General features: G+C 33.7%; 1 protein-coding gene across 3 annotated transcripts in view; it reads left to right on the top strand.

Annotated features, from left to right (window-relative positions):
* NCAM2 (neural cell adhesion molecule 2) overlaps positions 1 to 27,762 on the top strand; it is a 520,619-nt gene that overhangs the window by 322,882 nt on the left and 169,975 nt on the right. For all 3 annotated transcript variants that reach the window (XM_045501591.1, XM_045501590.1, XM_045501592.1), the window contains 3 exons: positions 11,817 to 11,934; positions 24,544 to 24,704; positions 26,837 to 26,982. In XM_045501591.1, coding sequence (XP_045357547.1) covers positions 11,817 to 11,934; positions 24,544 to 24,704; positions 26,837 to 26,982 — 425 coding nt within the window. The remainder of the gene's footprint in view (positions 1 to 11,816; positions 11,935 to 24,543; positions 24,705 to 26,836; positions 26,983 to 27,762) is intronic.

Here is a 27,762-nt window from a genome sequence, read left to right as displayed (position 1 = left end):
CAGTTTGTTCTGTTTTTCATTCTTCTGTTTACCCTTCCTTGCCTTCTTTGGATTATGTATTATTTAGTATTCTATTTTGTTTTATCTATTATGTTTTTGGCCATATCTGTTTTTTTTTTTTCTGGTTGTTCATGTGATTACAATGTTCCTGTTTATCTTTGAACCAATATTTTACTATTTCAATTGAAATGTAGAAACTATCGCACCATATAGGTCCTTATATGCCTCTCTTCTTTGTCTTAGTTGTTGTCTGTATTATACCTGCATTCGCTGAAAACCCCATTACACAATGTTAACCTTCTATTTTGAACATTAAACATGTCTTTACAAAGATATTTACCATTTCTTTTGTTCTTTCTTCATCCTTGAAACTCCCTTTGATAAAATTTTTCTTTTGCCTGAAGAGTTTCCTTTTCTAATTCTTTTAAGATCAAACCTTCTAGTAGAAGATTTATTGTCTTTTATCTGAGAATGATAATGCATTATTTTACCTGCATTTCTGAAGGATATTTTTGCTGGACATGGAACTATATTTTGGCATATTTGTCTTTATGGCACTTTAAAAATATTGTTTCCCCTCCTTTTGGCCTCCGTGGTTTCTGATAAGAATCTCCAGTTACTTGAATTATTGTTCTCCTGTAGCTAATACATCTTTTGTATTTCTGTATGTTTTGTTTTCAGCAATTTGATTATGTTGTGACTGGATATGAACATCTTTGAGTTTATGCCATTTGGTATTCAAGTCTATAGCTGGTTTTGAATTTATGGTTCGATGTCCTTTGCCATTTAAGAAGTTTTCAGATGTTAGCCCTGTAGATACATATACACATGTATACTTATATATGCATACATTTTTTTATGGTGCTCTTTCTCCTTTCCTTCTTAGATTTGATGATATTTTGGTATTGTCTCACAAGTTCTTGAAGCTGTGTTCATTTTTTTCTTTACTTCCTCTGTTTTGAAGATTGGATAATTTCTACTGATCATCCTTTCATGTTCAGAAACTCTTTCCTCTGTCATATCGATCCAGCGTATCCACGGTGTTTTATTGTTTAAGCGTCTAGTTCTAATATTTGTTTATTTTTAAATATATTGTCCATATTTGCAAGTTGTCTATCATTTCATTTATTTCAAGATAGTTCATTCTTACTTAAGTTTACTCTTGCTCTTTGGAAAATGTTTAAAATATTTGCCTTAAAATAGTTTTTTGATAATCCAACATATGTCAGCATGCCATTGGCATTTCCCATTAACATGAGATTTTCCTAGTTTTTCGTAGGTGAAAAATGTTTAGATTATATACTGGATTTTGAATATTACATTATGAGATTCTGGGTGTTACTTCAGTCTAGGGAGAATATTTATATTTTTATTTTCATAGACAGTCTGTTTAGGGGCGCCTGGGTGGCTCAGTCGGTTAAGCATCCGACTTCAGCTCAGGTTGTGATCTCACGGTCCGTGAGTTCAAGCCCTGCATCAGGCTCTGTGCTGAGAGCTCAGAGCCTGGAGCCTGTTTCAGATCGTGTGTCTCCCTCTCTCTGCCCCTTCCCCACTCATGCCCTGTCTCTCAAAAATGAATAAACGTTAAAAAAAATTAAAAAAAAAAACAGTCTATTTAAATTCAGGCCACATATTGTGACCAGACTTCTGTGGTTTGTGGATTAAAAATCAGTTACATTTTCACAACTTTTGCATGTGTACCAATGACCATTTCAGTACCTGTGTGGTGATTTATCTCTTTAGTCCGTTCTCATACTCTTGGTACTGTTTAATATCAGATCTACAAATGCACAGCTGAGGGCTGAGGCCCAAATTTCATGAATACTTGATGCAATTACTTTTCCAAGCTCGTTCTACTCTGTTCTCCCTCCCATAGTTTCCTGTTCTGCAAGTTTCCAGGTTTTGTTTTGTTTTTTTTTTTTTTTTGTATGTTCATTTCTTTATTTTGATAGAGCACAAGCATGGGGAGGGGAAGAGAGAAAGAGAGAATCCCAAGCAGGTTCCACACTGATGCAGGTCTCAATCCCACAAACTGTGAGATCATGACCTGAACTGAAATCAAGAGATCGACACTCAACCCACTGAGCCACCCAGGTGCCCCAATGTCTTTTTAATAAAGATATTAACTGAAATGATTTATACAAGCTCATTTGATTGATACTCATTTGTCATCCTAGTGTGGCTCTGAACATTTAGCTCACACTTTAGGAGAAGTTTAACTACTTGCTTAACTTTTGACAAGAGTGTATTTAAAACCATATGTGTCTGCTTTAGTAAATGGGGCAACATTAAAGGACTTACAGAGGAAAAAAAGGAAAAGAGCCTTCAAATCTCCTTTCTTCCTGGCAGTCTATCACAGATGCAAATTATGCTGGTCTTACAAAATTTGTTCTTTTAAAAAATATGTAATAGTAACTTCCCAAAATTATAAGCTATATAATCATTTTTTTTTCAACGTTTATTTATTTTTGGGACAGAGAGAGACAGAGCATGAACGGGGGAGGGGCAGAGAGAGAGGGAGACACAGAATCGGAAACAGGCTCCAGGCTCCGAGCCATCAGCCCAGAGCCTGACGCGGGGCCCGAACTCACAGACCGCGAGATCGTGACCTGGCTGAAGTCGGACGCCCAACCGACTGCGCCACCCAGGCGCCCCGCTATATAATCATTTGATGGTTTGTTCTGATATTTATTCAGATATTATAGTAAACAGAACAGTGTTTAACACCAGGATAACCCTTTCTTCCTAACATTTTTCTTATTATTAGCGTTACCTTCATTGCTGTTATATAAATGAGCCAAAGAAGACCCCCCGCCTCCTATATTTGTCCTTATGTTGATTTCTTCTTCATATTCAGAGCATGTTGGGACCAGTAGCTCAAAGCCTCATTAGCACCAAATTCAAATTTTTACACCCATTGTTTTAAATAATAGCCAAAATATGCATATTTTTAACATTTAGCATCAGTCCGCTTTGCACACCTTGGAAAAGTGCACTCGCACTCTGCTAGCTGTAGACAAGACAAACTCGGGGCCTAAACACGACCCCATGCCACTGCTGCCCTTTGGAGTTCTGCTGTGCTGCTGAGTGACGTCACCGAGACACCTAAGCCTCCCTCACAAATCCACTTCACCCAGGAGTTTCCTTGCATTCCTCCCACTCTGGGTGGTTCTCCCTCCCAAATATGCAGTCTCTGGAAGGGCTCCTGCTGCGAAGAATCCATACTTCAATGCGACTTGTCCACGCACCCCCCAAATAAAGCCCACTGTCTACTGCTCCCACTTTGTTGTCAGGTCTTTTCCTTGACCAGTCCTGAAATCCTTCAGCTGATCACATTTCCCAACAGCTTCATTTCTCCAGAATTTCTCAACTCTAGGAATAATGCTCTGAAACCTTATACATTTAGATTAATTTTAAACATACATGATGGGTTTGATTTTAAATTATTTTTCTTGGCCATTTTATAAGATTTTTCTTTAAATGCTAATTTGAATTATCGAATTGTATTCTATCTCATTTTGTACCTCAGGTGACCTCAGAAGTTTTTGCCTTAGAACTCTTCATATTTGTAAAATTATTGTGGATTCCCCAAGGAATTTTTATGTAGGTCATATCTATTTATATGCGTCATATCAATATCATATTAGGCATTGAAATGAGAAGTTTTTAAAATGTTTGATTAATTTATTTAAGTTTTAAGTTGTTAAAAAATAAAAATTAAATACATTTTAAGATGTTGATTTATGAACTGTCAAAAATAGTAAGTATGTTAACCTAAATAGCATGTTAAAGGAAATAGCAACATTTTGAGAAATATAGTAAAACAGTGGCTTCTTCTTTTTTACATTAAAAAATATATGTTTGGGGTGCTTGAGTGGCTCAGTCGGTTAAGCATCTGACTCCTGATTTTGCTTCCGGTTGTGATCTCACAGTTTGTGGGATTCACCCCTGCATCAGGCTCTGTGCTGACAGTGTGGATTCTACTTGGGATTCTCTCTCTCTCTCCCTCTCTGTGCTCCTCCTCCACTCGCTGTGTCTCATTCCCTTTCTCTTTCAAAATTAATAAACTTCAATTTAAAAAAAATTTTTAAATTATTATTGAGGTATATTTGGCAGACAATGTCACGTTAGTTTCAGATGTACACTCAGCTGATTCAACAATTATGTACATCACTCATTGCTCACCATGATGTGTCGTCATCCTCTGTCACTATACAATGTGATTATAATATTAGTGACTATGTTCCCTGCTGTACTTCTTATCTCTATGATTTATTTATCTTGTAACTAGAAGTTTGTACCTCTTCATCCTCTTCACCTATTTTAGCCAACTTCCCACCCACCTCCCTTCTGGCAACCATTAGTTTGCTCTCTGTATTTACTAGTCTAGTTTTTTTGTTTGTTTATTTGCTTGTTTGTTCATTTGTTTTTTTAAATAGTTTAGATGTAAGTGAATTTATATGGCATTTGTCTTCTCAGTCTGACTTATTTCATTTAGCATAATACTCTCAAGTGTCATCCATGTTGTCACAGATGGCAAAATTTTATTCTTTTTTAATGGCTGAGTAATATACCACTATTCTTTATCCATTCATTCATCAATGGACACTTAGATTATTTCCATATCTTGGCTATTGTAAATAATGCTGCAGTGAACAGAGGAGTGCATTTATCTTTTTGAATTAGTATTTTCATTTTCTTTGGGTAAAAACCCAGTAGTGAAATTACTGGATTATATAATATTTCTATTTTTAATTTTTTTGAGGAAACTCCATACCATTTCCATAGCGTTTGTACCAATTTACATTCTGACCAACAGTGCCTGAGGATTCCCTTTTCTCCACATCCTCACCAACACTTGTTATTGTCTTTTTGATACTAGCCATTCTGACTGGTGTGACGTGATACCCCATTGTGGTTTTGACATACATTGTGGTTTTGATTTCCCCCACGATTAGTGATTTTGAACATCTTTTCATGTGTCTGTTTGCCATCTATATGTCTTCTTTGGAAAAATGTAAATTCAGGTCCTCTGCCCGTTCTTAAATCAGATCGTTTGAAGTTTTGGTGTTGAGTTGTATAAGTTCTTTATATATTTTTCATACTAACCCCTTATTGGGTACATCATTTACAAATACTATATGAATATGTCTCCTCAGACAAAGAAAGCAAAAGCAAAAATAAACTATTGGGACTACATCAAAATAAAAAGCTTTTGCATAGTAAAGGAAGCCATCAAGAAAACAAAAATTCTCTTATCAGTTGCTGCATTCAATCTTTTGTGATATATTTTTGAACCTGAGAAAAAGACTTTTTTAGATCAGGAAATTATTGAATTTTTCCTCCATTAGCATAGTCCAGTAACTGGGAATGGGAAAATTGTGAGAATTTTGCAGGAGAAATTCGTTTTCACACAGATATGTGGTTGGTAAAATGGAAGGCATCGTAAGACCCCATGAATGGGTTTTGAGGACTTCTGGGGTCCTTGAAACATACTCTGAGGATTAAAGAATATTGCTGATCATACAGTATACTCATAAAGCATAAAAATAGCCATGTTTAATCATGAAAATATCCTCTAATGTGTCTAAAATTTTCAGACTTTTTTTTTTTGACAAGAGTTATCTTTCACATTAACTTTGGCCCTTTATTTAGTTATCGCCTCTTAACATGGAAACAAAAAGAAATTCAAAATAATGCTTTCCATGCTTCCAACTTTAATTTTTCACTTGGATTTTCTTTAATAAGGGTTATAATGCTTTTAGACCTATAGCTAGGAATTAACTTCAGGAAATTATCTGAGAATTATTTCCTTTAACTTTTATTGCTTTATTTTCTTACTTGTTCATTTATATATTTTTTTCTGGTTATAAAAATAATACACAGTTGGGGTAGAAAATTGGAGTAATGACCACTGAGGGCAATTTGATTTAGTCTTTTTCAGTCAAGATTATATATTCGTTTAGTCTTTGACGTATCAATTTTACTTCTAGATAATTAACTGGTACATTGGTTGCAGTAGATAAGATTGTAGTAGATAAATATTTGGATATCCTCAGGAGATATAACATGTGGCCAATAGTTTATCCACAAGGTAGAAGACTGTGCAATACGAACAGTTTTGAGGAAGTACTCTACATAGTGACATGAATATATTCTTTACATGCATTATTAATTTGAGAAAAGAAGCATGGTACAGAATATGGTATATTTTGTGGAGAAGAAGTAAACATAAAATTATGTGCTAATAGTTGCATAAAAATACAAATAATCAAGTGGTTAACAAGGAAAAGAGTAAGGTCTAGAATTTTCCTCTTAATTTTATTTTATTTTTGAACCTGTGAAAGTGATCTACTTTAAAAGTCAAATTAAAAGAACATAAAAATCAGATTTATTTGGCAAAATTTGGAAACTATAGGAAAACATAAATTATGCAATAAAGTTCTCATTAACATTTTCACATTGTTTTTATACTTTCCACTGAAAGCAGTATTTATTTTCCCAAATACCAGATATTTTTCATATTAGAGTTTACTAAGAATTTGAAATGCCAATGGAAACATTTTCCTTGAGGTTTTTTTTTAAATGAATATAATGGGCCAGTTTGATCCTATTTTGTAAACTGATATCAAATAAAACTCTTACTGTTTCACTCAGATAGGATTGATTTTAGAACTCAATACTCAACAGATAATTGTAATTATATTACAATTTTACTGTGTCCCCATATTGCAGCATACGCCCACCAATTATTTGCCAATTCTCAATCAAGTACATGAAAAAATATTGATTGGATTTTATGCAAGACAGTAATAAGTATGCTGACACTCCATATTAGAAACCACTGTTTATTTGAAAAGAACTGACTACAATGCTTAGTCTGCTGTAACCAAGAAGCTAGATTTTTTCCAAATGAAATTGTACAATTAATTAGCTTTTCTTTATGTTAATCATTTGACATTCTGTATTTGTTAAAATTTTGTAAGTCTTGCATTCCAAAGAAAACTTATTTTTACCAAGTAGCACTTTAAATTGACCATCCTCATAAATATAAGAGGAAGGATTATTACAAATAACCAGAATCAATGAAGATTGAGAGGTGTGGGGCACCTGGGTGATTCAGTCTGACTCTTAATTTTGGCTTAGGTGATGATCTCATGGTTCATGAGTTCAAGCCCACATCGGGCTCCATGCAGACAGTGTGGAGTCTGTTTGGGATTCTCTCTCCCTCTCTCTATGCCCCTCCCCCTCGTCTCAAAATAAATAAACATAAAGAAAAATAGAAAAAAGAAAAAGAAAAAAGAAAAAAAAATTGAGAGGTGTTAGATGATATAATAACCTGTGAAGCAGAAGAGCAAAACAAACAAATAAAAATAGAACAAATAAAAAAAATGCACACATGAGACATTGAGACATAATAAGACCACTGGAAAGTAATGATGATCAAAATCATGATGAGAATGCATTGTCCATAATTTAAATATCTTATTCCGTAGGGAGAGTCTACATAATATTAAAATATCAATCATTTTTTTTTACTATATGATATTATGAGCAATTAAGTATATGAAAAATTGCTGAAGAGGTAAGTTGCAGAATGAGGATACTTGCTTCCATATCAAAGAAGGAGTCTTAGAATAAAACTTAAAAAAATACAATTTTCTAGCATCCCTGAATAATATGAATCAAGTTTGCATAGGTGGCTTCTTGGTTGGTTCATTTTTCTCTCTTCAGTGCTTATATAAAGTAAAAAGAACCATGTGTTAATGAACTCATGGAAAAACCTGAGGAAAGAAATTAAGTTATGTTCCATATACATTGAGACCAACAATATAGAATGTTAAAAATACCAGGTACTTTAGGGGTGCTTGGGTGGCTCAGTTGGTTGAGCATCCAACTTTGGCTAAGGTCATGATCTCATGGCTCATGGGTTAGAGCCCCACTTCAGGCTCTGTGCTGACAGCTTGGAGCCTGGAGCCTGCTTTGGATTCTGTGTCTCCCTCGCTCTCTGCCCCTAACCCACTCACATTCTGTCTCTGTCTCCCTCAAAAATGAATAAACATTAAAAAATACCAGGTACTTAAGCATGAACATGGACTATTTCTTCTCTTGGCCAAGGACTAAGATAGCTTATGTGACATTTTTTTCCCCTTCTCTTATTTTTCATTGTGGTAAAAATCACATAACATAAAATTTATGATCTTAACTCGTTTAAAGTATAAGTTATGTGGCATTAAATATGTTCATAATGTGCACCATCCAGCACCATCCATCTCTGTAATTCTTTTCCTCTTGTAAGACTGAATCTCTGTACCCATTTAACAATAACTTCCTATCCCCTTCTTTCACCTCCTATCCTCTCCATATTTTCCCTGTTATTCCCCCCTCCCAAGAGCTCCTAGCAACCACCATTTCAAGTTCTGTCTCTATAATTTTGACTATTCCAAGTACATAATAAGTGGATTCATAGAATATTTGTCTTTCTGTGACTGGTATTTCACTTAGCATAGCATCCTAAAGGTTCATCCATGTGAAGTATATGTCAGAATTAACTTTTTTAAAATTTTTTCTTTTTTTTTAATTTTAGAGAGAGAAATGGCAAGTGGAGGAGAGGAGCAGAGAGAGAGAGAGAGAGAGAGAGAGAGAGAGAGAGAGAGAATCTTAAGCAGTCTGCACACTCAGCACAGAGCCCAGAACAGGGCTAGATCCCATGACCCTGAGATCATGACCTGAGCCAAAATCAAGAGTCAGATGTTCAACCAAATGAGCCACCCAGGCTCCCCTTAACTTTATGAATAGTATTCCATTCTGTGCATATAACACATTTTGCTTATCCATTTATTCATTTACGGATATTTGTATTGCTTCCACTCTTAAATATTGTGAATAATGCTGCTATGAAGATGGCTATACAGATACCTGTTTGAGATATTGCTTACAACTTACTTTCCATGCCTCCCTGTGGAAGCTGCAAGCCTACCATAGACTCCAGAGATCCAAGATAGTTACATTAGACAGATTCTGTCTGTGCAATTGCTGCCTAGGTAGGGAGACAGATGCCTGGTGCTGACTATTCTACCATCTTTTTCAAATCCTCCCTTATGCTAATTTCTGAATGCCACACAGCCTTAAGAGTGCAAGCAAGGAAAAGTATTTAAGAAAGGACCATGAGTCTTCATGTTAGTAGTCCTCTGCCAGAGAGAGGACATACATGTGAATTTATTTGATGACATACATTTTGGCGAGATCTGATTAATCAATGCGTTATAAAAGAGTAGCTTTCCTGACAGTGGTGGTGATTGGGGATTGGGAAGTTGTTTTCCTTATCCTGAATAAATTTGGAGGGATTGTTGTTCTGATCAACTTGAATCACGTGAGTATTCCATGCTTAGTACAATGTTCTTCATCTTCTGAGACATATTTAGGGACAGTGCATAGAGGAAGACTGCAAGACACAGAAGGCAAATGGAACCGCTGGATGTCATTGTTGATGAAAGTGAATTAAGCCATCAAATTAGAGGTATCTTTGGTGCCTAAGCAGCCAGCAAAGGGAATTAATTGTAACATGAAGGTGGGCCAAAACCTTTGTATAAGTGAGTTCTGGAGCCACTTCCCTACACGTTCTCATGTGTCTTGAAGCTGAAGAATGAAAACCGAAATTTATCAGAAAGGATTGACTACATAATATACACAATATAAATGTTTGTAAAGTTATTAGAACTAGATATTTTGGATATAGTCAAATACAAAAAAAAAGTATTTTTAAGAAGGTAAAATAGAGTAGAAAAAACATACTACATATGGGTCTTATGAGACAAGAAATTTGGAAGAAATATAATTGTAATCCCTTTTAAAATTGTTTAATCCAACTCAATAGCAAATTCTGAACCAAAGATAATATACATAAAAGTGCTCTATAGTCTAACACAGTGGCTAACAAATTCCCTGCACATCTTGGCATCAGAACTAGTGAAAACTCTGCAGGTTTTGAGGCTATTATCCTTCAGAATAGTTCTGGAATTACTCTTCAAATTACTACTATATAAATATGCAATAGTAATATTGTTCTACAAGTGCACACTCTAAGTAAGAACACCCATTTCATCAGTAGAGCTACTGTATCATAACATGTAAACATTGAGATTTGTCAGTTCTTGCAGATCATCTTGCAGTTCAGTTTGTAGAAAAGAGAATTATGATAAGGAACAAATAGTTTGTTTAAGCGAGTAACAGTCATAGGACAAGAACTGGAGCATGTGATTCTCTGATTGGAGGCGTTTCTATTTACACAAATACTTTGCTCTAGAGAGGATTTCTATTTAGAAGTACATTTTCATTGTAATTATTTAATGGTTAAAATATTTATTGTTGTAATAAAAATAGTGACAGTGTTCTTGCACCTATGTTTATCATAAGAAAAGGAAAGACAATACATTTTGATTAAAGAGTTCTTTTCCATAATTACAAAAGAAGGAAAACTAGATACAGAAAGTCAAATTTCAATGTATTTAAAATGCAGAGTTAATGTCTGAAAAAAAAGTGCATCCTATTGTAATACATGTAATTATTATGTTATTTTAGAGACAACATGTCAGATCATGTACCTTGTATTTAAATTCATAAAGGCAGAAACTTGATTTATTGTGCTTAAATGCTAAGATACATATCAGGTCCTATCTGCACCATCAGCATCAACAATACAGCATGAATGCTGACCTGAATGCTATTGTAGAGATATTTAGTTATTATCACACTTTTTTTTTAATGTTTATTTATTTTTGAACAACAGAGTGTGCGTAGGGGAAGGGCAGAGAGAGAGAGGGAGACACAGAATCTGAAGCAGGCTCTAGGCTCTGGGCTGTCAGCACAGACCCTGTTGTGGGGCTCGAACCCACAAATGCGAGATCTTGACCTGAGTCAATGTCAGATGCCTAACCAACTGAGCTACCCAGGCACCCCAGTTGTTATCACACTTCTAAATATGTAAAAGACAATTCTACTAATATAATTAATTTTAAGAGCATCATTTTGTCATTTAATTGAAAATCATAAAAGTGTGCATTAAATCAAAATTTATGCTGTACTTTGAAATTTAGTTTCTATTATGGATGCTATTGATTTGTTTATTGCAAACAGTACATTTTAGTAACAGTTTCAACATGTCCGAAATGTGCAGCATATACAGTTTTTGCAATGTAATTAGTTAGAAATTGGGGAAGCTTAATTTTTAAAATTGAATTGTTCATGAAAATCTATTTCATACTCTCTATGTCTTGAGCAGTTTCTCTTCATAAAATGTTCTATAGTTGTGTGAAGAAATTAAGTGCAGTTAATCAGAAAGAACATTATGGTTTGACACCTAATTTGAAAGCCCTGTCTTGAAGCGGTGAATAATTGCTTATAGAATTACATATACCGATGAGAACTCAAATAGGAAATCCATTTATGCTCCAAGTAGATCTCAGTATTGATGTAAGTGAGGATAGTATTGTCTGTCTTTTTCTGGGAAATATTTCATAAAAGTATACATATAAATTGGTTAAAATGTCTACTTTCTTGTTTAGTTTGATAGATTAAAAATAGTACAATAGCATTACAACGAATTATCTCATTATTGTACATGGCACGCAGATCAGTGGTCTTAAAGTTATTTTACTGTGCAACCAAGTCAGTCCTGTTGATATAAATACAGACGTAAACAATAAAGTTTTAAAGCTTAAAATTAACAACAACAAAAAGTACCTGTAAGAAAGTCCCAATGGTGTTTATAAAATGTTTTTCATCTCTATTTAATCTGTGTTCATCTCTTTTTTCAGTGCCGCCAGCGATCACAATGCCTCAGAAATCCTTTAATGCCACAGCAGAGAGAGGAGAAGAGATGACATTATCCTGCAGGGCCTCTGGCTCTCCCGAGCCCTCTATCTCCTGGTACAGGTAGGTTACAGATCCATATCCTTCTGGCTTGTGTCCAGGATCAATCTCATGGAAAAATATTTCTCATCTTATGTTATCAAGAATAAGAGCATTCTTTGGAGTTTCATTTGAAGTTTATGACAGTTTTGTTTTTAGTTAAATTGTAAAAGAGATTGACAGAGTGATTTAACCCAAGTCAAAGACTACACCCATTGCACTGGTTATTCTTTCTAGAATGCAAGTTTCCGCCCGAAATGGGCCCAGGACGCCTATGACTGATTCAGCCACATTAATGTTACTGCTAGAGACTATATGGAAATAGGAATGCTAGCATTAATGGCACCATCGTTGTATGTATATAAAAGTGTATTTTATTCAATTCAATTATATATTTTCTTTATGGACTGTATTATTCAGAAAAAAAAGCTAATTATGTGCAGTTAAATTTTCATAAATTTAATGTCATTTTTAAAAAGCTTACTTCATCAAATGAATAAACACTCTATCCTAAGTCCATTCTTTAACAGTTTACATATATATATATATATATATATATATATATATATATATATATATTTAGAATTGTTAAATGTTACTTCATTTTTATTAACATCAAGCAGATATCAACGTTGTCATTCTTTTAGGTTGTGGCTTTAACTGTTAAAAGGGAGACAATGAAACTTTACAGATGGACAATTTTATAAATTCATACTAGTTATTAATTCGGGTTACTACTTAAGCATAGCTAAAAATATTTATATAATCTCTTCTACACTTCACAAACCAAATAGTGTAAGAATAATCACAAGAAAACAATAAGTAAAAATATATTCCACATTGTCAAAAAAGGGCCAATTGTAAGGATTAGGTTTAAAAAAAACTGTTAAAGAAGAATAATTGCAATCCAATTTTATTTTATTCTGTCACTTCCTGAACATTTACTGATATTCTGCAAGTTCCAAACCTTTATCCATTTAATATAGCAGGTAGCAATAAACGAGATATTTCTTTAAATAGGTGTTTTTAGATGTTCTTTGCAAACTGATTCCTTTGTAACATAATGTTGGTATTTTTAAAAGGATTACACATCAAACATTAACATATTCACCCCAGATAATAATCATGTATCTCAGAGACTTCTGGTTTCTAGTGTGTATCTTAAAGAGTCAATATTACATCTAATTGCAGCACAGAAAAGCTCTTGGACCATTCATTACAATGAACAAATATTGTTCTAGAATCTCATTCTCATCATTATATCTTTCCAGAGAGACTTCCTTCTGTTTAAATTTCTGTCTTAAAGTTCAACATTTGTTCAAAATTCTCATATTTAAGTGGAAACATAATTACCATACAGGCTAGAATAAATCAGATTCTGAGGCTAACATAATGAATCATTTAAATCTACATTTTTTAATCTTTATATCTTCATATGACATTAGTTTAATGTTTATAATGGTGTAAATAATAATTGTTCTATTCTCTGGATATTTAATATATAATGGCGAATGGAAGTATATGGTAGTGACATTGACAGAGTGAAAATTAGTATTAGAAGTTTTTATTTTGACATACTTATGTAGGGCTATAAGCATGTTATCCTTGCTAAAAAAAAAAAAAAATTTAAATCCTATAAACATTAAGTAATGTAGGGAAACAGCCCAGCGAGAAGGATCCAGACTACCTGTTGCACAGAGATACTATACCCAAGGGAAATAAGTGCAGCCAATAAGGGAAATAGTTGAGGACCAAACAGTGGGGAAAAATAAGAAGTTTTCACAAAGATGATCAGGAACACTTGGTGACATGAAAGCTAAAGTGGGAGAAAGGGCAGCTACTCTAAAATCTCTCTCCCCTTGTGCCGTTCAAATGGTTCTTCTACATCTGTTGAAAATACCATACGGGTTTTTAGCATTAACCCAATTAGATCAGTGAATTCCATTGATTTCCAAATGTTAAGATAATTTTGCATTCCTTGGATTACACCCACTTGATTATGCTATATTGTCCTTTTTATGTATTGCTGGAGTTACTGTGCAGATAATTTGTGAAAATCGCCACATTCACGGTTATGAGAGATATTGTTTTATTGTGTTCTTATTCTTGACTTGTGTGGGATCAGGGAAACACTGAATTCATAGAATGAGTTAGGGAAGTGTTTCCTCTTTGGTTTTCTGATAGAGTTTGTATATAATACTAACTATTTTTTACTTAAATATTTGGGAAAATTTACAGTGAAACCACCTGTGTTAGAACTTTTCTTGTGTAGAGGTTTAACTACAAATTCAAGTTATTTCACAGATCTGGGTCTATCCCAGTAATACCTTTGTCTTTAGTGGTCTCTTGTGATGTATATCTTTTCAGCAATGTGTCCATTTCATTCCAGTTGTTTTTACTAGCTTTAAGTCATTTACAGTATTCCCTTGCTATACTTTTTTTACTTTTCAAAATTTTTATTTAAATTCTAGTTAGTTAACATATAGTGTAAAATTGGTTTCAGTTGTAGAATTTAGTGATTCATCACTACACATAACACCCAGTGCTCATCACATGTGCACACCTTAATACCCATCACACCCATTTAGCCCATCCCCACCCACCTCCCTCTAACCACCCTGTTTGTTCTCTGTCGTTAGTCTCTTAATGGTTTGTTTCCGCCCCCCTTTTTTTGTTTTTGTTTTTTCCTTTCCTATATGTCCCTCTGTTTCATTTCTTTAATTCCACATATGTGTGAAATCATATGGTATTTCTTTCTGTAATGGCTTATTCCACTTAGCATAATACACTCGAGCTCCATCCATGTCATTGCAAATGGCAAGATTTCATTTATTTGATGGCTGAGTAATATTCCATTTTACATATATACCACAACTTCTTTATCCATTCATCAGTCAGTGGACATTTGGGCTCTTTCCGTAATTTGGCTATTATTGATAAGGCTGCTGTAAACATTGGGGTGCAAGTGCTCCTTCAAACCTGTTCTTGTAATGTTATTTTTGACATTGGTTATTTAGAAGGTTGTTAATTTGTTTCCAAATATTTGAGTATATTTCATATATATTTCTGCTACTAGTTTCTAACTGAATTTTTAATTGTCATAAAACATACTTTGTATAATATCAATTTGCTTAAATTTATTAGGTCTCATTTTATAATCTAAATTTTTAAATGTTCTTTGTGCACTTGAAAAGAATATATATTCCACTGTTGTATGGAGTAGTCTCTAAATATCAAAGAGGTCAGCTGGTTGATTAATATTGTTCACATCTTCTATATCTTTAATGATTTTACAAGCATTGTCTATTTCTCTGTGCTCAGTTCTCTCTGTTTTGTTTCATGTCTTTTGAAGCTCTGGTATGTGTTTATACATTTATCAACATCATATCAATATTATAAAATTATTAAAGGAATTTGTTTAGGAATAAAATGATATCAGATAGAACTTTCAGCCCTTTTTTTTGTTTTTGCAAATTTTTGTGTCTTCAAGTTCACTAAATTATATTGATATATTTTCAAAATTGTTGATTATTTTTCTTTTGTAATGTTTAGTCTACTTTCAGATCCACCAGAGTATTTTTCATCCTTCTATTTTTTATCTCTACACATTTGATGGAGGACTTTATTTCCAAGGCAAATTGGTATATAGCATTATTAGTTTCAGGTGTAAATCATAATTTGATTTTCATATAAATTTCAAAGTGATCACCATAGTGAGTCTAGTTACCATCTGTCACCATGCAATTGATTCCCTTCACCCATCTCACCCACCCTCTAATTCCTTTCCTCTCTGATATCTACCAATCCATTCTCTGTATCCAGGAGATAGTTTTATTTTATTTGTTCACTTGTTTTATTTTTCAGCTTCCACATGTAAGTGAAATCATATGGTATTTATGTTTCTCTGTCTGACTTGTATCTCTTAGAATAACACATTTAAGGTCCATTTGTGTTGTGAAAAATGGCAAGATTTGCTTCCTTTTTATGGGATTTTTCCAGTTTTTTTTTCTTGTAACTGATTTCTAGTGTCATACCATTGTGGTTAGAAAAGATGCTTGGTATGTGAAATATCTTCTTAAATTTATTGAGACTTGTATGTAGCCTAATGCCATTTATCCTGGAGAATGTTCCATGTCACTTGAGAAGAACATGTATTCTACTACTTTTAAATGGACTGTTCTGTTTATATCTATTAAGTCCATCTGGACTAATGTGGTGTTTAAGGCCAATGTTTCTTATTGATTTTATGTCTGGATGATAGATCTGTTGGTGTAAATGGGGTATTAAAGTCCTCTACTCTTATTGTCTTGCTGTCAATTTTTACCTTTAGGTCTCTTAATACCTGCTTTATATATTTAGGTATTCCTATATTGGACACATAATTATTTACAAATGTTATATCCTCATTTTGTAATGACCCCATTACCATTACATAATGTCTTCCTTGTTACATGTGTAGTACTTGTTTTAAAGTCATCATTTTGTTTGATATAGTATAGCTTTGTTTTCATTTTCATTTGCATGGAATATCTTTTCCTATCCCTTCACTTTGTTTTTTAATTATTATTTTATTTTAGAAAGAGAGAGAGAGCACATGTGAGTTGAAGAGAGGGGCAGAGGGAGAGAGATAATTTTTAAGCAGGTTCCATGTTCAGCATGGAGCCTGATGCTGGGTTCAATCTCTCATGACCCTGAGATCATGACATGAGCCTAAATCAAAAGTCAGATACTTAAGCAACTGAGCCATCCAGGCATCCCTCTATCCCTTCACTTTAAATCTCTGTGTCCTTAGATCTGAAGTGAGTCTCTTATAGACAACACATCAATAGGTCTTGTTTTTTTCCATTTAGTCACTTATCTTTTGATTGGAGAATTTAGTCCATTTGCATTTAAAGTAATTATTGATAGGTATGTACTTATTGCCATTTTTTTTCATTGTTTTCTGAATGGTTTGTAGTTCCTCTCTGTTCCTTTCTTTTTTCTCTTGCTCTCTTCCCTTGTGGTTTGATACTTCTTTATAGTGTTGTGTTTAGATTACTTTCCCATTATCCTTTGTGTGTCTACTAGGGTTCCCATATAACAGACAGTGTAGCATTTTATTCTAAGTTGATAGCAACATAATTTTGAATACATATGAAAGACTCTAGATTTTTATTCCCCCACCACATGTTTTATGTTTCTGATGTTATATATTACATCTTTTGTGTGTGTGTATACCTTAACAAATTATTATAATTATAGTTGATTTTGCATTTGTTTTTTAACCTTCCTTGTAAATTTTTAAGTGGTTGATCCACTATATTTACTGTAAATTTGGCTTTTCCAATCAGATATTTAGTTTCATATATTTTCTTGTTACTAGTTAGTACCTTTTATTTTCAGCTTGAAGAAGTACCTTCAACATTTCTTGTAAGGCTGGTCTAATGGTATGAAATCACTTTACTTTTGGTTGTCTGGAAAACTATCTCTCCTTTATTTTGAATGATAGCCTTGCTGGGTAGAATATTCTTGGTTGGCAATCTTTCCTTTCAGCACTTTGAATATATCATGCCGCTTTCTTTTGGCCTGAAGAGTTTATGCTGAAAAATCAACTGATAGTCTTATAGGTACTTTTATGATAGTCTTTATATGTATCATGTTATTCTCTTGCAAACTTTAAGATTTTCTCTTTTTCTTTAACTGTTAACATTTTAATTATAACGTGTCATGATGTGGATCTCTTTGGTTTCATCTTCTTTGGAACTCTCTGTTCTTTCTGGGCCTGGATGTCTCTTTCCTTCCCTAGGTTGGTTAAATTTTCAGCCATTATTTCTTAAAGTATCCATTTCTCTTTCTCTTCTCCTTCTGGGACTCTATAATGTGAATGTTATGCCACTTGATGTTGTCCCCTAGTTCCCACAAACTGTCTTCACTTTTTAAAATTCCCTTTTTATTGTTGTTTTTTTAGTTTTTCTCTTTGGGTGAGTTCCACTGCCCTGTCTTCCAGGTTGCTGATGTGTTCTTCTGCCTCATCTAAACTGCTGTTGAAATTCTTTAGTGTATTTTTTTTAGTTCAGCTATTGTATTCTTCAGTATTGTGACTTCTGTTTGACACTTTCTTACATTTTCTGTCTCTTTGTTTGAAGTTCTCACTGTGTTCATCTATCCTTCTTCCAATTCAGTGAACATCTTTATGACCATTACTTTGAACTCTTTGTCAGGTAAATTACTTATCTCCCTTTTATCAAGGATTTTTTTTTTCTTTTCTGGGTTTTATCTTGTTTTTTCTTTTGGAGTGTATTCTTGCTTTCTAATTTTCCTTTTCTCCATATTTTTGTTTCTGTGTATTAGATGGAACAGCTACCTCTCCCATTCTAGAGGAGTGCCCTTGTGCACATGATGGAACTATGATTCAACCTTGCCTGAGTTCTTGGTTGACTCTTACACATTTGTGCTTATCTATGTAGCATAATTTATTTTTAATAAGGTAGAACCCATGGGTGGAATGGGAAGCTTGCTATTGCAGGGCCCAGGGATACACAGCATGTGGGAAGAGTGAGCCTGCTGGCTTCAGAGAGGCTGTGAGGGAGCCTGGAGGGATCCCAGAACAGGAGTGAGCCAACTGGAAATAATAAGACTGGCAGAGCTCATGGGCAGGGCAAGCCAGGCAGCTGCAGTAGGACTGTGGGAGAGCACAGGGGTGGAGAAGCCCTACAACACTAGAAATGTTGAGTGAGAATTTAAAAATGGTGCCGACCAGCATCTTCTCCTCTGGAGAAAGTCCTACAAGGTCCCTGTGTCTCTAGCACATTCTTGAACATTAGCTAATGAATCTCCATTGCATATAGAAAGGTGCTTTCAAAATAGCATTTTTTGTAGATTCCTGGCATGAGTAAGTCTGGGTAAGACTTTTTTTAAAAGCAAACTTTTCATTTTCCATAGCCTTTTGGATGTCCTGGATGTAAGCCCTTTTGCTTTGCAGAGTCAGCTGTTTTTGGGTGTTCATTTCGACAGTGTAGGTCCCAAGGTTTGGGGGTGCCTGATATAGGGTATAAAACCTTCACTTCTCAACGAGAAACTGTTATTTCTCTACTCTGGATGGTTGAGATGCAAATTATTCCTGGTTCTGGGATTGTTGTGCTTTATCTTTTCCAATGGTTATTTCCCTTTCTTTGGAAGGTCTTACTGGCATGCAATTACTGATAAGTATTCAGTTAAAAATTGGTTAGGAACACATTGCAGATCTCTCTACTATCTTTCTTGTGTAGCTCTTTTTTCTTACATTCACTCATCCACAAATTCTAGCTACTTTAACCACTTCCTACTGAGAACTCTCCCTAGCTGTGTTTGGGCTCTCCTTCTGTGAGCCACAGCCTGGAAACACTCTTCAAGTACCAGGATATGGTGGTCTTCTGAGGTCACTGTCTTGAGCTACTTGAAAACTATTATTTAATCTGTGTCTAGTGTTGTTTTCTGTTTACAATGAGAGGGTATATATGGTTCCCTGTTACTCCATTGTGGTTGAAAGTGGAATTATCCTCCTTTCTTTATCATTTCCACTAATTCCATAATTCCATGATTCATTCTCTCTCTCTTTCCTCTCTCTGTCTCTCTCTCTCTCTTTAATCTACATCCAAGTTAGTTACCATAGAGTGCAACAATGATTTCAGGGGTAGATTCCTTAATGCCCCTTACCCATTTAGCCCATCCCCCCTCTCCCACAACCCCTCCAGTAACCCTCTGTTTGTTCTCCATATTTAAGAGTCTCTTATGTTTTGTCCCCATCACTGTTTTTATATTGATTTGCTTCCCTTCCTTTATGTTCATCTGTTTTGTATCTTAACGTCCTCATATGAGTGAAGTCATACGATATTTGTTTTTCTCTGACTAATTTCGCTTAGCATAATACCCTCTAGTTCCATCCATGCTGTTGAGATTGGCAAGATTTCATTCTTTTTGATTGCCAAGTAATACTCCATTGTGTATGTATATATATATATATATATATATATATATATATATATACACACACATACTACATCGTCTTTATCCATTCATCCACCAATGGCGATGGACATTTGGGCTCTTTGCATACTTTGGCTTTTGTTGATAGTGCTGCTATAAGCATGGGGGTGCATGTGTCCCTTCGAAACAGCACACCTGTATCCCGTGGATAAATGCCTAGTAGTGCAATTGCTGGGTCATAGGGTAGTTCTATTTTTAGTTTTTTGAGGAACCTCCATACTGTTTTCCAGAGTGGCTGCACCAGCTTGTACTGCCACCAACAATGCAAAAGAGATCCTCTTTCTCCGCATCCTCGCTAACATCTGTTGTTGCTTGAGTTGTTAATGTTAGCCATTCTGACAGGTGTGAGGTTGTATCTCATTGTGGTTTTGATTTGTATTTCCCTGATGATGAGTGATGGTGAGCATTTTTTCATGTGTCGGTTGGCCATCTGCATGTCTTCCTTGGAGAAGTGGCTATTCCTGTTTTTTGCCCATTTCTTCACTGGATTATTTGTTTTTTGGGTGTTGAGTTTGATAAGTTCTTTATAGATTTTGGATACTAACCCTTCATCTGATATGTAATTTGCAAATATCTTCTCCCATTCTGTCTGTTGCCTTTTAGTTTTGCTGATTGTTTCCTTCGCTGTACAGAAGCTTTTTATTTTGATGAGGTCCCAGTAGTTCATTTTTGCTTTTGTTTCCCTCACTGCTGGAGACGTGTTGAGTAAGAAGTTGCTGTGGCCAAGATCAGAGAGGTTTTGCCTGCTTTCTCCTCAAGGATTTTGATGGCTTCCTGTCTTACATTGAGGTCTTTCATCCATTTTGAGTTTATTTTTGTGTATGGTGTAAGAAAGTGGTCCAGGTTCATTCCTCTGCGTGTCGCTGTCCAGTTTTCCCAGCACCACTTGCTGAAGAGACTGTCTTTATTCCACTGGATATTCTTTCCTGCTTTGTCAAAGATTAACTGGCCATAAATTTGTGGGTCCATTTCTGGGTTCTCTATTCGGTTCCATTGATCTGAATGTCTGTTTTTGTGCCAGTACCATGATGATTACAGCTTTGTAGTATAGTTTGAAGTCTGGGATTGTGATGCCTCCTGCTTTTGTTTTCTTTTTCAAGATTGCTTTGGCTATTTTGGGTCTTCTCTGGTTCCATACAAATTTTAGGATTGTTTGTTCTAGCTCTGTGAAGAATGCTGGTATTATTTTGATAGGTATTGTATTGAATATGTAGATTGCTTTGGGTAGTATCGACATTTTAACAATATTTGTTCTTCCTATCCAGAAGCATGGAATCTTTTTCCTTTTCTGTGTGTGTCTTCTTAAATTTCTTTCAGAAGCTTTTTATAGTTTCAGTGTATAGATTTTTCACCTATTTGGTTAGATTTATTCCTAGGTGTTTTATGGGTTTTGGTGCAACTGTAAATGGGATCGATTCCTTGATTTCTCTTTCTGTTGCTTCATTGTTGGTGTATAGGAATGCAACCAATTTCTGTGCATTGATTTATATCCTGCAGTTTTGCTGAATTCATGGATCAGTTTTAGCATTTTTTGATGGAATCTTTTGGGTTTTCCATAGAGTATATCATGTTATCTGCCAAGAGTGAAAGCTTGACCTCCTCCTGGCCATTTTGGATGCTTTTTATTTCTTTGCATTGTCTGATTGGTGAGGCTAAGACTTCCAATACTACTTTGAATAACAGTGATGAGAGTGGATATCTCTGTCTTGTTCCTAACTTTAGGGGGAAACTCTTAGTTTTTCCCTATTGAGGATGATATTAGCATTGGGTCTTTCATATATGGCTGTTATGATCTTGAGGTATGATCCTTCTATCCCTACTTTCTTGAGGGTTTTTATCAAGAAAGGATGCTGATGGTATTACTATCAATGAGTTTATGTTTGTGCTTAATTGATTTGTATATTTGGGTGCTTTCACATTGGGAGCATAAATGTTTACAATTATTAGGTCTTCTTGGTGGATAGAGCCCTTAATTATGATATAATGCCCTCTTCATCTCTTGTTACAGTCTTTTTTTAATGTCTGTAAGTATGGCTACTCCAGCTTTCTTTTGTTGACCATTAGCATGATAGATAGTTCTCATCCCCTTACTTTCAATCTGAAGGTGTCTTTAGGTCTAAAGTGGGTCTCTTGTGAACAGCACAGAGATGGATTTTGTTTTCTTAACCATTCTGTTACCTTATGTCTTTTGATTTAAACATTTAGTCCATTGACGTTTAGAGTGAGTACTGAAAGATATGAATTTATTCCATTATGTTTCTTGTAGAGTTGGAGCTTCTGGTGGATTCCGTGATTCTCATACCTATTTTCTTGTGCCTAGAAAAGCATTACTTAGAGAAGTGGTTTGAGTTTCAAGTATGAGCTTATATAATTCCACCAGAATTCTTTGAACGTCTTTTGCACACATGGCATTCTCCAGAAGTGGATTGTGAATAATAACAAGTATATTCTATATCACAAGTTTGTTAAGAGAGAGGAATTTAGAAACTATTACTTTGGTTAGTTCCCTTGCTGATATTTTTAAATTAAGTTCTTGAAGGGAACATAGTCTTTATATACTTATTTCCTCTAAATCTCTTCTAGATCTACCCATCCACTGCAAAGCCCAAATCATAATTTTTCCCCATGAAAATTAGAAGTATTTCACTCTTTTGCCTTTTCTCCTACTACAGTAGATCCCTCTTTCCCCTACCTAACATACAAGAAGTTATGAATAAATTCATTAATGATATCTACCTTATCCTCTGTTACTGCCAGTCATATTATCAATTCTTCATGATAGGTAGCCATGTCTCACTCATTTGCCATACTTCAAACATTTATCACAATATTTCACATGAGGTAGAGAAACAACCCTCTTTATCAGAAAGAGCACTAGAATTTAGTTATTATGCTTCTTATATTACTGTGTGAACCTAGTTGTCTTCATCTGTGAATTAAGGGGTGTGAAAATTATACTTAACATTTTTGTTTTCTAATCTGAATGACGGTGGGAGTGAAAATAGACATCTATGAGCTAATTGTGAGCTTTTAATCAGGTAGAATTTATAGGGAAAGTGTATTATAAACCACAGATTGCTTAAATTTCTATGTATTATTATTATTCTTACGGTTGTTTTGTTATGGTTATACAAATTAGTAATTTCTACTTGGCTAGTGTAAGAAATATATTATATCACTAATTACTATGGAGGCTATATATATTACATTCTGGGCAAAAATGCTGGAATATCATATTTCATTGTTGTTAGTTTTAGATTCATAAAATATAAAAATACAGAGCAACATATATATCTATATATATATAGAGAGATATCTATGTATCTATATATATATATATATATATAGATATACATTTGCTTTTGGTATTTTACAAACCCTACTTTTGGACCCCACTCTTACGATATTTTTGCACATTTCATGATATCTTTAGAGATGTCAGTAGAAACTGGAAAAACAGATGCTAATGAGTCATAGAAAGATAAGTATTGTATTAGGATACGCACCATACCTAGCTTTCAGGTAAGTGAAACCAGAATTCACTGGAATGATCATTTAGTGTGTTGAAGAAATGTTCTCTCATTCTAGGAATTTTTTTAAATAATTTTTTCAGATATTTGTTTTTAAATTTAAACTTGTGTAGACAAATAGATACCCCATCCTCTAAGGACAGATCCTAAACATTTTATATCCATGGGCCTTGCAATCAATTCAGTCATTCAAAATACCATTTTACAAAAAAAAAAAAAAATATAGAAAGAAAACTAAAGAGAACAAAGGAGGAGGAAGAGTAAATAAGGAGAATAAACTTGAATGGAAGGGAATATACATTACAAGAAGGTTCCACACATATTAAGGGGAACTGTGGAAATTGCTTAAGATTTAAATATATTTAAAATATTTTTTACTGTACGTATTACAGGCAAAAATTGAAAAACATTGTTTTAACAGACAACACAAACTGGAATTGGAAGAGAGTGAAGACTATTTCAGTTCAGAAAGAACTTGGAAAATATTGAAAATTATTGATGTCTAAGAGGGAACATATCTAAGAAAAGTGATTTCTTCTCATTAATGAATTAAGTCATCATATTCAGCATAATTTCTCTAACTGCACTTGCAAATAATTGTTTCATCTTACCCCTTTATTGGCAATACTTAATTGCAATATAAATTGGTAATGTATTTAAATTGCATTTACTTTGAAACTTCTTTAAGGGATATTTCCATAGAAACTATCTTAAATGTGTCCTAGGGACCTAGTAAATGTGTGTTGACTCACCAACATAAAAAGTGTATATAGAATTAAGATCAGCAACACAAAATTTTTTTTGCTAATAAGGTAAAAAATGAACGAATGTGCTTTTTTGCCAAAAAAGAGTGTTATGATTTCAACATAGCTCAAAAGTTACTCTTGTCTCTAAATCCAAAGCAGTTTTCAAGTATAATTTTAATGCCTAGTAATTGAGTTTTCACTGAGCTACTAAAAGTACACTTGTGATTGGAATATAGCCTTGTCTATCAATAGCCATGAAATGATTGACAATGAGTGATCAAAAAATTGAGTACAATCTCCTTCTGAGTTATGAAGTCAGATTTATGAAGATCAACCTCTGTTTTCTTCTTTAGGAATGGCAAGTTCATTGAAGAAAATGAAAAATACATATTAAAAGGAAGCAATACAGAACTCACTGTCAGGAACATAATTAATAGTGATGGGGGTCCTTATATCTGCAGGGCCACAAATAAAGCAGGAGAAGATGAAAAACAGGCATTCCTCCAGGTCTTTGGTAAGTATTATAGCATAGTGGTTAAAATTATGATGTCTAGAGGGAGGTCTGAGTCAAATTGTACTCTGTTACTTATATGTCACTAACTTTCCAAAATTAAATCTCATTTCTCATCTGAAATATATTTTAGCATTGCAGCTACCAGATAGAATTATTTTGAGAATTACATGAAACGATACATGTATATTCTTGTAAAATATTGGCTGACTCATAACAGAAGATGGAAAAAAATTCATTTAAATTACACATATTGGGATCCGTTACAATTTATATATAATATGGGTTGGTCTTCATAAATCTTTAAGTGACACATATTGAGATTAGTTGTACTTTGAATATACTTCAAAACAATACCTCTATAAAGCTATAATTAGGAAATGTCTATGTGTAACCATTAGTAAATACTCCTTTTTTCATTTTTTTAAAAGGAAATATGAATATCTTCCATATTTACTAAGAGCCATATTGCCTTCTGTGGGGAACTTACAAAAAGTAGATAACTAGTAAGGGTTTTAAAATTATTATGATTGATTTAGCTTCCATTTATGTTTGTAAGAAGAAAAGCAATTTTTCTAGTGTATTTAGAATATATCATTGTCTTTAACAACCATAATAATAAAAATTAAATGCACTAATAATAATTAATATGTTTTCTCCATTTTTCAAAACACTTATCAAAATGATTTCACAACGAAGGGCAGGGAAAGGAAAGAAGGAAGATTCTTTAAGAGTAAGAAGGACAATGGTTCATACAGAGGAAAAAGTAAACAAACTTAAAACTGTTAGAAATTATAGGAAGCCCTTATCTTGTTATAGCACTATTCCTCACTTAACAAGGTTGTTCTCTTTAAAACCTACACTAAATAAATATGACTCAGTATAAAAATAAATTAATTAATTACAAATGATAGTTTCTGAGATAATCCCAAAAGGTAGATATTCTCAATTTGCATCAAAGAGCTCTTATGAAATATTAGGGTTTTTTTCTTATTAGGATGGCAGTGAATGAGAACAGAGATAAATAATAGAATGTTTCTAATACTTCCATCTTTTCAAATAGAAAATACTGCATGATATTCTACATTGCTGTTGTAATCACTTTTGTATAGTAACACTGAACAAATTTGTATTATGTTTGACACAAAATCAAATATATATGTAATAGAAATCTACCTAAATCCATTAAAGTCAAGGGAGTAAACACTGAGTTAGTAAAAAGTATATATGCCATATTTCCTATAATAGGAACCTAATTTTCTAAGATTAAAACAACTTATTTATATTACATGATTAATTCCATTTAAAGATTAAATAAACTGTTACTTTTTATGAAATAACGAGTGCTAGCTTTTATCCCTTTGTGGTGCACCAAAATATAAGTACAGATAATACAGTTTTACAATCATAAAGCTCTATGGTGTCATGTAAATTTGTGGATAGACATAGCTTTTAATATAAAAATAATTTAAATTAGGAGACATTTTTTCTCATTTTTGAAGTCATAATTATAAAGAAATTATTAGCCAAAATACCTAAAATATTGTTAAAATAAGGTAAAATAAATCAATTGGAATATCAAAAAATAACATGTATATATACTTACTTCATAAATATTTTAAATATTATGCATAATTGTACTTCATACATATTCAAGATATAGTCATCATTTTCCTTCTTTGGTGAAATCATTTTTAAAGCATAAGAGATAATCACTGAATAAGCTGATGTCACACATAAACACACACACACACACACACACACACACAGAAACATAGATACTCTGAGACTTTTAAACTGGAAATTTTAATTTTATTGCATTAAGAGAGGGAAAAAATAATTAAGTGTCTTTTAAATTGCAAAATTTTGAAAGGAATCATAATTTGTATGCTGGTTTCTAAGCCACTTCAAATTATTTTTCTGATAATCGATGAGAATTATTTTTAAAGTTTTTTCTTCTGTGCGTTCAACTGTCTCTTGGCACTCCTTTAAAGCAAAGCAAGCTGCAGGAACTGCCACAAAGTTGATAATTTTGTACTGGACTCATGTGGACTCAAATGCCTGCCATGGCTTTTAAGTCTGAGTGGTAATATTTTCCTCCCATACAGATTGAGTAATGTATATATTCTTTACAGTACAGCCTCACATAATACAGCTTAAAAATGAGACTACACATGAGAACGGTGAAGTCACGCTTACATGTGAAGCAGAAGGGGAGCCTATTCCAGAAATCACTTGGAAAAGAGCCGTAGATGGCATCACGTTTTCTGAAGGCGATAAGGTAACAGGAACTCAATATCTAGTGATTTTCAGTACCTTTGTGTTTTCAGAGTTTTTGCCTATTATTAAATCTCACCGTGGACTCCAGCTTCTCGAGTAACTTGTAGGAATACAAGAAATGGTTTAATTTTTAAAAGGGTAACTCCACCACAGGCAGCCTAAAAATAAGGTCAGGGGAGAAAAGAGTGAAAGTATAATATTTAAAGATGTTTTTCATTAAGCCACAAAATATTAGGTTATTGATATTCTTAAGTTTGCTTTCATGGACTTTTGGCATACTTCGAATCTGTAAATTTTCTTATTGCAATTTTAACATCCCCCATCCTGTACCCAGTGTTGTGAAAATGGAAGTCATTTAGATTCTCCAGATGCTGGTTGTTATTAACTCTTTACTCTGTAGAATTGTCTTCGTGTAGCAGAAGATTAGGTTGCTGCTTTCATATAATTTAGAATCTAAGAAAGAGAAGTAAGTCCATCAGCATTCTGGCAATTGTCATTCCCATGTAAATTGGTGACCTGTCAATAGAATGCATTCAAATTACTAAGAAATGAATTACTAGGTTTTCATTATTGTTATTTTTCATAATTACTGATATAAAACTCCAAAGTATAGAAGAAAGTGAAACAGAAAGAAAAGAGTGAATTAATGATACGATGGAACTGTCATTTTACACGTATGAAAGAGGGTAGGATTAAGCTTAGATTTCTTTTCTCAATATTGAAGAGAAACTCCTTTAAACCTTTCATTAATTTAAATCAAGGTCTGCAAAACATAGTCATT

The sequence above is a fragment of the Leopardus geoffroyi genome, chromosome C2, assembly GCF_018350155.1.
Source record: "Leopardus geoffroyi isolate Oge1 chromosome C2, O.geoffroyi_Oge1_pat1.0, whole genome shotgun sequence".
Lineage (NCBI taxonomy): Eukaryota > Metazoa > Chordata > Mammalia > Carnivora > Felidae > Leopardus > Leopardus geoffroyi.
This window is presented reverse-complemented; position numbering and strand designations above follow the sequence as displayed.